This window comes from Alligator sinensis, unplaced genomic scaffold (genome assembly GCF_000455745.1).
Source record: "Alligator sinensis unplaced genomic scaffold, ASM45574v1 scaffold1286_1, whole genome shotgun sequence".
Lineage (NCBI taxonomy): Eukaryota > Metazoa > Chordata > Crocodylia > Alligatoridae > Alligator > Alligator sinensis.
In genome coordinates, this window is record NW_005842606.1 from 864,383 (window position 1) to 874,658 (window position 10,276).

At 40.5% G+C, this 10,276-nt stretch overlaps 2 protein-coding genes across 37 annotated transcripts in view; one reads left to right on the forward strand and one right to left on the reverse strand.

The window, feature by feature from the left end:
* The window catches only part of ABI3BP (ABI family member 3 binding protein), a 342,180-nt gene extending 340,615 nt beyond the window's left edge, over positions 1 to 1,565 (forward strand). For all 36 annotated transcript variants that reach the window (XM_006033054.1, XM_025214794.1, XM_006033038.2 and 33 more), the window contains one exon: positions 888 to 1,565. In XM_006033054.1, coding sequence (XP_006033116.1) covers positions 888 to 1,003 — 116 coding nt within the window. In that variant the 3' untranslated portion in view covers positions 1,004 to 1,565. The remainder of the gene's footprint in view (positions 1 to 887) is intronic.
* A 1,951-nt stretch (positions 1,566 to 3,516) lies between these two features.
* The window catches only part of TFG (TRK-fused gene), a 33,766-nt gene continuing 27,006 nt past the window's right edge, over positions 3,517 to 10,276 (reverse strand). Inside the window, exons 8-9 of the mRNA XM_006033069.3 lie at positions 7,252 to 7,341; positions 3,517 to 4,347 (exon numbers count right to left, since the gene is read on the reverse strand). Coding sequence (XP_006033131.1) covers positions 3,968 to 4,347; positions 7,252 to 7,341 — 470 coding nt within the window. The 3' untranslated portion in view covers positions 3,517 to 3,967. The remainder of the gene's footprint in view (positions 4,348 to 7,251; positions 7,342 to 10,276) is intronic.

Below are 10,276 nucleotides of genomic sequence, written 5' to 3' on the forward strand. Positions count from 1 at the left end.
CCTTCCCGCCCCCCCTCCCCTTCCACCACACTGGACTTACCAGCTCAAGGCAGCTGTATCGGACCGATATTAGCCAATATATCTCCTTAAATATCGGCTATTGGTATCGGTCCCAAAAATCTGTATTGGTACACCCCTAATATATCTATCAATCTATATCTATATATATTTTTAATATAAAATATATTGGGGCTTTGTATGGCGCTTACATATAGCCTCCAGGCTTGATGTAGTTTCACTTCAGCTTTTCTGAGAGCAAGTTATTAAACAATCTAAGAAGTGATCACATAAACTCTTTAAAAAGAAAGTTCCCCACCCTGTTCCTGGCATGTTTATAAAGTGACAGTATAATTTTGCACTGTGTATGAAAATAAGTAAGTTTGACTTCAGATTGGCATTGCTAAGCACTGTTGCATATAAACTTGGAGAACACTCCAGTATTTGGACTTAACTGTTTACCCCCAAGCTTTTAAGCCTTCATTGTGGTCACATATATGGAAGTTTCTACAGGACAAGTGGGGTCTACCTGTCACTGGAATCTGTTTTATTGCAAACTAAGTGATAATGATAAATAACTAGAGGAAGAACCTGGACATTGGCCCATTGCTGTTCTGTTCCTTCCCTGCCTCTGCTCGGCTGGTTGGACTCCATTCCACCCACATTATGCACATGCTCTTCCTGAAGTGTAGTAGCGGTCTGGTGCAGTTCATAGGAGGTAGGAAGGACAAACTGAAAATTTTCTGAATTTTCCAAATACATTCCAAGTACACGGAGCATTTTGATTTGGTTCTACTCTGGTCAGATACTCTCCAAGCCAATGAACCAATATTCCATTACCTTAAAACTACCATCTGCATTGAGCCATCTTCCACTTTTGTTTTTATTAGGCTTTTTCAGAGCAGTTCGCCAGGAGCCTGTCAAGTTCGGCAAAATAGGGGGTGAGACGCATATTAACTATGTTCATTGGTATGAGTGCGGAACTTCAATACCCGGAAAATGGTAGATGCTGCATGAACTTGATCATGAAAAATTCCCATCATTAGACCCACCTGCCTTCCCCGAAACAAGCTCAGAGATGGAAGAGTTTATGATATTCCTGTCATTTAAACAAGTTTGCTAACGTGTAAAAGTTCGTAAAAATCTAATGACAATACTGCATTGTGTAATAGCCTAGGCTGCTTACTGTATTTATCCAGTTTTACAAATTTGTTTTAGGTTAAAACAAGGTAAGGATATGTTGTAGGATAATGTCTGGGGAAGCTGGCTCCCTGTTCTTGGTATCGTAAGGTACGGTTTATATGGTATTTTAAAAGATTCGGTGTGTATATTATTTATCACAATGTTGTAATGAATGTTCTGAGGCACAATTGTGGCAAAGTTGACCAGGAAACTGCAATATGCATTAATTTTAAATATTCACTGTTTTTATCATAATATATAATGCCATGTGCTTCTTGTCCAGGTGCTTCTGTAGTCTTGGGCTATTTCCCCACTCTACTTAAACTGTAGATTCAAAAAAAACCAAACAAACAATAAAAGACACAAGCGCAGCTTGTAGAAGTCTATGCAGCCTCTTGCCAAAGACCTAAATGTTAGAAACTCTGCCTGTTTGTATTGGTTAGGAACACTGGTTTATAGTCTATCTGCATCCAAGTTAAAATACAAGCTGATCCAGATTCAAGTCCCTCTCCCTGGTATGCTGACTGGCAGTAATTTTTCTTCATATAAGTGTATGTACTTGGGAAACAGGATTAACACTGGCTTGCTGCTGTAAGTGATTTACATAAAAGGTAGTGTTTTCTGAATTTCAGACCGGCTGCCTGACAAGCCAAATGGATAGCACAACAGGGTTCTGTAAGATAATGTGTGAAGTGGGGACAGGACTTCCCTGAATCATATTTACATGCCATTTCCTAGCTAATGCTAGCATAACCAGGTTCTCTCTATAAAAAGATAGAGACAGGCTTTGAAGAACTGTTTGATATTAGGAGACAAAGGGAAAATAGCAATAAATGAATTTTTAAAACTGCTTTTACAGTATTTTGATTAAAAACTCACTTACCACTTCTTCTTCCCCTCCCAACAAAGCTATTTGTTGTATTGCTTGAACATTTATGAATGAAATAAAGAGATGTAGTTTTTTTAAGTAAGGCGTTTATTCATTACATTAAAAATGTATTGATGGTATGAACAGGAACACCAAGGAAATAATAGAAGTCATTTATAGAAAATGCCTTAAAGTACATTGCAGGTACACTGTACTCCTAATAAAGTATTTTTTAATCATGTAAAGTTTTACTTTGAGTGATTTTCTTCTTGGTGTTGTGCACTGGTGCAAAATGAGGGCTGGGGAAGAGGTACCACCAAAATGACAGCTTACATTGCAAGCTTCCTTGCACTGTGAAACTGTCTGTACCCTCTTCTAGAGGTATCACTACTATAGTGAAAAGCTGGATGTTTTTTCCTGCAAACACACCAACTGTTTTTATATGGATACCTGGTGCACTAATTGGACTGTAGCCAACCAAGAGTAGTAACTGTCAGTGTGCCTTAGGGATGAGACATTTACCTCTAATGTATTAAATGGGGCTGTACTAGAAGACGAGACTCCAAGTACTTCCTAAGTGCATTGCTGCCTCCCCACCCTACTGAGATGAACAGAAATCAGGCTGGATGTGCAGGTCACGTCCTATTGCTATTATTCAATTCTTTTTAAAGAGTCTGGACATTTTAATACCACCGTACCACAATTTTTTTAATAAGGAAGTAGCTTGCTCCAGTCGAACAGTTCATAGTACTGTGTCAGTTGTGCATTACACCCAAATCCTCAAACAATTTCCATTCTTTTCTTAGGACTTGCCTTAGCCTTTCCATCTGTTAGCACTGGCAGTATGGTTTCTAGGAATCCTTTAACCAAAGCAAAGTGGTTTTGCTCTTTGCCATGTTTTGCTCTGTGTGGTCTGCTTTGGGTTTCATAACTGTCATGGATTTGGGGTTTGGGTTTTCTTTTCGGCACAGTATGATGCTACCAGCACTGCTGTCCAAGTTTTTCTGAGTGGCAAAAGGTTTGTGTAAACTATTTCTTGTTAAGGATTCCAAGCCAAATACCTCAAAAAGATTCCTATCAAGTCACTGAAGCTTGGGGTTTTTTTTTTAAATCAGAATACAAGTTAAAAAACCCCCACTGCTATGTCAGTTTCATGGGTTCCTTAATGTATCTGTTCACTTTTGTTGCCGTAGCACTAAAAAGAAAAAAACTACCATGATTTGGCAATCTGGCAACTATAGGCATTGAAAAATGGCTCTGAAACTGATTAGTACAAAAAACAGCCAACCTTTGTAATAACTTTCCCACTGTGCAGACTGGGTGACAAATCTAGCAGTTTCACTCGAGGCCTATACAACAAATAGGTTCTGGGGGATTTTAAGAACAGTTGATCTAAAAAGGGTATAAAAAACAAGTAAGTGTGCTCACACCATCTTATCCAGAGTGCTTAATTAAAACCAGTCAAGCAGTGAATTCAATCTTTTTTATTAGCTTTCAATGTGAATGTTACAATTTATACATAATATCTAGCTTTAAGTCCAGAATGGATCTAATTTAGTACATTATATTATTAGTAAAAACAAGCCAGGTAAATGGGCTAAATTTCCAACTAGCATTTTAATATCCTTCAGACAAGGCAAGCTAGAATGTTAAACACTTTACAAACATTTAGATAGTGTTTCCAAAACCCCAAATTAAACTAGGAAGCCAATACAATTTAAAGCAGAAAAGGATTCATTTGGTCTTTTGTCCCAGCAAATTATTTCACTTATTGAACAGCAACACTGATATAAAGATTTCTCTCTGCCTTCTCACTGTTTTGAAACTTTAGTACCAATTAAAAGTATTGGAGTCTGTTAAGATGGAATAGTATCTAGCAGCTGCTTGTATGTACCTGTGGCATTCAGCAGCTGAGCTTCTTTATCGATAGCCAGGTCCTGGTTGGGCGTAGCCCTGACTAAAGGGTGGACGGTTGCGTGCATAAGGGTTGGGCCCACTTGGAGGGGGAGTCATGGTGGTTCCTGGGGGTGGTGTAAACCCTGGCCTTGGCTGATAAGCGCCTGGCTGGCTTGGAGCCATTCCAGGTTGGGAGGCAGGGGACACACTGTAATTAGCAGGCTGAGAGGCTTGTGTAGTATAGTTCTGTGCTGCGTAGCTGCCGGCCTGGTACTGCTGAGGAGCTTGAGCAGACAGTTGCTGGGGTTGCCCAGGAAAGCCAGGAGCTGGAGCCTGTGATGCCTGCTGGCTGTATCCTTGGAACTGCTGCGCTGGCTGAGGACCAGTCTGCTGACTGTAGCCCGCTGGGAAGTCAAACACAGTAGCAGTACATTGAGGTGACAAGAAAGCAGCACACTCACTTTCAGAAATGCTTATTTTCTTATGAAACAAAGACACTTGAGCCACAATAAATACTAAGGGCAATAAGTTACCCCAAGGTTTGATATATGCGCAACACAAACACACACAACCAGACAATAAACTGCAGTTTTCTTTCCTTCATACAAGCACAAGCTCGTTGGTGCACTAAAATTCTCCAGCAACAGTAAACAGCTTTTTACTTAAGACCAAACTGAAACTTTTGCCTTTAAGTTGCTTTCCCAGAGCTAACTTAATTGGAAGAGGAAGGAGAAGGGGTGAGGAAGGAGAGGGGGCGAGGCTTCTTTTATTTTCACATATTACACTGAAAAATCAAAGTATCATTTGGGACAGGTTTTAGCTTTGTTTCTTTCAAAAAACAGATTTCAAGCCACTGCCAAGCTACTTGTATTACTGGTTTGTTTTTAAAAGAAAATTATGCATTCACAAGCCCCTTCGTGGTTTAGTTTACAGCTTTAAGTAGTCATTACCAAGAAAAAGTTTGCAGTGTTAAACAAATAAGTAATATCACTGCAAAACAGCAAGCTGCCATACAGCTGCTGCCTGCTTCATCTTAACATGTCCCAAACAATTCTGTGTTTGCCTGCAGAAAACTAGCTTCCATGGGAATTTCTCGGAGTGGAGATTTTAAACATAAATCTTGCTATAACATGAGAGCTACTTTTATCTCTATCACGAAACACACCTGCAGCTACTTGCACTGAAACCTCTCCATTGACTGGAATCCTGTCAGCATTAAACACCAGACACACAAAAATTATTAAAAATGCACAGCCCTAAAGAGAAAGACTAAGGATTGAAGAATGCATTGGAGTAAATTTTGAACTCACCTTGAAAATTGGGATCAAAATTTACTCATGAAACAAACCTTTCGAAGGTTCCTTTATCTTTGGCATGACCAAAAGTCAGCACCACAGCAAAGCACACCTGCCAGAAGAGAGGGGTGGGAACAACCCACTGTTGGGGCAAAGAGGGAGTGGGATGAGCGTTCAAAGAAAGCCCACTCCCCTCTGAAGACAACAAGGGGCAAGGCATGAAGACTATGGTAAACACAGGTACAGCTCCTGAATGGCAGCAGTCAAAGATGATCTACAAGGAGGCACCCTGCCTGAGTACTCCAAGAGCAAAAAAGTTACCTGAACTTTAAGAATACATTTCACTGCAACCTGAGAGGTTGTTGTTTAATTCCTGCTTTCAGTTTGAGAAGTTGGAACTCTCACAATAAGCCAAACCTCCATAAAACATCTTCCAGCAGATTACTGGATGAAGTCTGCTATTGTTACTATTGGAAGTGAGTAAAACTAACTTGGAAACTAGAATCCCCACTCAGTTCTCACGCCTGGAAAGTGTGAGACAGGCCCTCCTACTACCTTTGTTGAAATAAGGTTTCAGGAAGTCTGTCACTGTCTTCAAAATCATAAATATTGGGGTGGGTAATCTGCAGAGAACAAGAAACTGTTAGAGCAGTCAGTCATGGCTTAGCACTTTGCTAAGCTCAGGGATCAAGGTTGGCACACAGAGAATGACCTAAGGGTCTGAAACTTTCCAGGACTCAGACTCTCATCCAAACCATGTTATGAGATTTGTTCACCAGTTCTGCAAAGCTGAAAAAAATCTATCCTTGAATACAATTAAGCTAGTTCAAAGTGGTGCATTTGCCTGCACAATCCTCAAAAAGAGCAACAGCTTCACTTTGTAGGTTAATACCTCTACTCTGTGTCTGTTCTGCCAAGTACTCTAAGTAAAAATACCTAGAACACATGAACACTTACTTGATTTTCTAAAAATTTCCTGTAAATCTGAGGCAGTTAGAGACTCAGGCTGATTTGTCTGCTGGTGCTCAAGAAAGCCTTTTCAGTAAAGTTACAGAATCAGAACAGTTCAACTGATGACTGTAACAATCAGTGTCTGGATGTACTGGATTAATAAAATACGATTATTTACAGCTAGATACCGTCTCAGATGGATAGCCAGAGTTCTCTCTCACTGAGCTGTAAGACTGAAGTAGTACACCCAATTTATAGCCCTTTGGGAGCGTGGGGGAAGATGGCGTGCAGATATCTAACTGTTTATCCATGTTCCCCCACTTACCAGGCAGCACAAGGCCACACTACCAGAACACTAAACGTTCTGCTGTCAGATAGATACTGAAGGAAAAGAGAGCACTCTTTCAAGTTGATTCCTATAACTCTTCAAAAAACCAGCCTCTGACATCAGTTTCTTTAGGGACCACATTTTAGTTACAAAGAGTTATCTAAGGAATATTCCAGTGTTTAAGCCAAATGTAAACTAATGGAAAAGCCTCAGTATGCAAGTCAGATTAATGTAGAGAGATTTGGGGCCTTTGCCTACAAATTACTGGGCAGGTGAGAAGCTCTAATCACTTGCTAAAGGCAGGAAAGAACTAATCTTCATTTTATACCCCCCAAGCTAATTTAATACTTGCTTTTAGAAGACTTCCCCCTCCCCATATATGGTTCTTTCAACTGCTGATTTATTTTGTCTTCCTTTGTAGCAATGCATTCAGTTGGGTGACCATGCAAAGTGTTCTGTAATTAGCATTTCAGTTCGACTGTCTTCTAAGGCTCAATCTCCATAAACTGCACACGCAGTTATGACTGGGACATGCATAGTGATGAATTAAGGGCAACATCTTTCAAAAGGAACTGTTGAGTGTTATCAACTCCACCAGAAGTCAATGGAAGTTAAAGGTGCTCAGCACATTGGGTGGCCAAACAAGTACAGAAGAACTGAAGCTAATATTAGGCACTAAGGAAAACCTTATTCCATACATACAGAACAATCTGAGATCACGGTCAGCTGCTTACCTGGATACTGCATACTATACTGCTGCGGAGGCTGAGCCTGTGGCTGCTGAGCAGGATAACCACCCTGTTGGTATTGCTGATACATCTGGCCTATGAATTAAAAATGCTGTTAGCTGAAGCTCAAAGTATGACCTTAAAACAGCAAGGCTGGAGGACAGACCAGTAATTTATGCCCCACAAGACAGCCATTCCCTCTTACATCTTTAAAAACCTATCAACAAAACATACGGCAGAATCTCTCTACCTGGGGATTAGTTACAAGATGTTCTCACTGAAAAAAACCTTTCTTTCTGTCTGATAAAAGGAGCAAATGAAATTGAAGTTCATTTAACCTTCTGCAACATCCTGTTTAACACAGCTTTTTCTTATAGCAGTGTAGGCTTTGGAGACTTCCAGGATGATAGGACAGTTACTTTGTCTGCTTCAGTTAACACTAGTTTGAGTACCAGTTCATGGTCTCTTTCAATGATGTTTGAAAATCAAAAAGTAGCGTTTGCTTTTGGAATATTGTTTGCAGGCTGAAGGAGTGAAGAACTTAGCTCAAGAATTGTTGCCCTTTCACTTTTTCAGAGAATATCCCGGAAGGTACTTACCTTAATTGTAAATACCACTGCAGAGTGTAAACAGAACAAACAAGAAACCAAAAATACTTTTTATAACTGCTTCAAAACCTGTAATACTTGAAGGGCAAACATTTCCACTCCTCGTCTGTCTGCACTGGATGTCTACAGTTTTTTCTGTGCTTAATATATTAAGTAGAGTGGTACATTATTCATTCTAACCTTATTTTCCAGACATCTCTTAAGCACGCTTGGCTTGTTATAAGAAAAGTTTGCCAAGCAGCCCAGGAGTACACGCCCTTACAAAAGAAAAGTAGACACTCAAATTCAGGAGCTCCATTTTAAATCCTAAATTCAAGATTTTACTGTTTTTCTTAGGTTAGCTTTACAATTTAAATGTCTATTTCTTTTTATTTGTTATTGAGCACTTATTCTGCTTTTGTTGTGTGCCCTATTAGGCTTGACACTTCTACTTTTCAAGTCTGTCTTCCACTGTACAAACACTATCCAAAGAATAAACAAAGTCATGCCTGCCAAACCTAATGTCTGTCTCATCTGTGGCCAACTGCATTATGAAAGTAAAGTGCTGCTGTCCTTTCACTGCTGTTTTAAATATCAGGAAAATACTTTTAAAAAGAAGCAAAATTATCACTGCGCCTTCTGAGCTCTGGCAAAGGGCGAGATTAGGTCGAGATTTAAAATTACATAAATCTGCTGCGAGTTTCTTCCCCTCTCGCCAACAGCAAATCCATACAATTTTATACAGGCCTTTGTAAATGAAATTATCAGTAATACTCATTATTCCAGTTCTGTCGGGTCTACCAGCATCTAATAGTAAAATCTCATGCTGTTTAATGATACAGCAGTTACTACGCTATCGGCTGAATGGTAGGTAGCTGTGTTAGTCTGAAGAAGTGACTTGCTGCTCACAAAAAGTTTGTTTCTCTGATTCAGATGGTCCAGGGATAGACAACCCCGGTACACATGCCAATTAGTGGCACGTGGAGACGTTTTCCTTGGCATGCCGAGGAATTTTCAGCATGCCGACATTCCTTGGTGTGCCAAGGAAGATGCAAAAAAAAAAAAAAAAAAGTGTGTGTATTTTTTAAGTTGCTGCTTTGAGTTCTCTGGAGCAGCCATAGCTCCCAGCACTGCAGCAGGTACCAGGGGCAGGGGAGCACAGGCAGGGATGCAGTCTGTGTTCTGCTGACCGACTGTGTTGGTGGTGGTGCTGAGAGCTTCACAAAGCTTCCCAAACTCGGCCACAGGCATTGAGGGCAGGCTCAGCAGAACACAGACCGTGCCATGCCTGTGTTCTCCTGACCCTGGCCCCGTTGCCTGCCGTGGCGCTGGGAGCTTTTACGAACCTTTGTGAAGTGCGCAGCTCCGCCAGACACTGGAAAACCCTCTCCCTGTGCATATACGAGGGAAACACGTGGCTCTGGAGGCCAGATGGCTCAGTAGCCTGTTGGTGCTAGTGCTAATTTCTGTGCTTTGCAAACTGAGAGTTTAACGTTGCATATTATTCAGTTTATTTTGCTTTATTTCATACTCAGTTTTTCCTCTCTCTCAAACCAGTTCATATTATTCAGTTTTTTACTTTCTTAAAACAGTTCATATAGAATTTATTTTGATCTCACTATTCTGCATTCTTAGATTTAAACATTTCATATTGCTTACTTTTTTGTGGTTTTTCTCTGCTCTCTGACTGCCTTCTTGGAAATACCTACCCAGATATATACCCACTTCAAATAATTCAATTCTTTCTGATTTTCTGTTGTTTGCCTGTTTACATTGTTTGTCCTGCCTTTAGTTTGCATGAACTTCAGGAAATTTTATAGTTATAAGGCATATAAAAGGTAGTACATGAAGTTTTATTTATTGTCACCCAGTTTAGAATTTTTAGGAAACCCGGTATTTACTGTAAAAAACAAAAACAAAAAACCCAAACAAACCCAAAAACCACACACACAATATTTATGATTATAACTATATTACTATGCAGTGTATCCTGCCATGTACCCCATGCCCTGGTTTTGTTTTTCTGGCATGCCAGCACTCTGGCACCTTCCAAGGTAGACACTGCAGTTTTTTTGGCACTCTGGCAAAAAACATTGGCTACCCCTAAGTTAGTCTATAACAGGGGTGGGCAAAATGCAGCCCGTGGGCTGGATGCGGCCCGCCAGGCCATTCTATCCGGCCCGCGATGCCCCTAAAATATTTAGAAAATTAATACTTATCTGCCCCTGGCTGCCTGTCATGAGGGTCTCGATGGCTTGCCAAAACTCAGTAAGCGGCCCTCCGCCTGAAAAAATTGCCTGCCCCTGGGTCTATAAGGTGCACCTCTATGCTACCTTCTGCATTATTGACTTTTATACTAAAGGTTTAACATACTGCAAATTGTGATGTCAAAAACACTTGCATCTCTGAAGCTGGAACATGCGGGGGGGGGGGGGGGGGGGGGG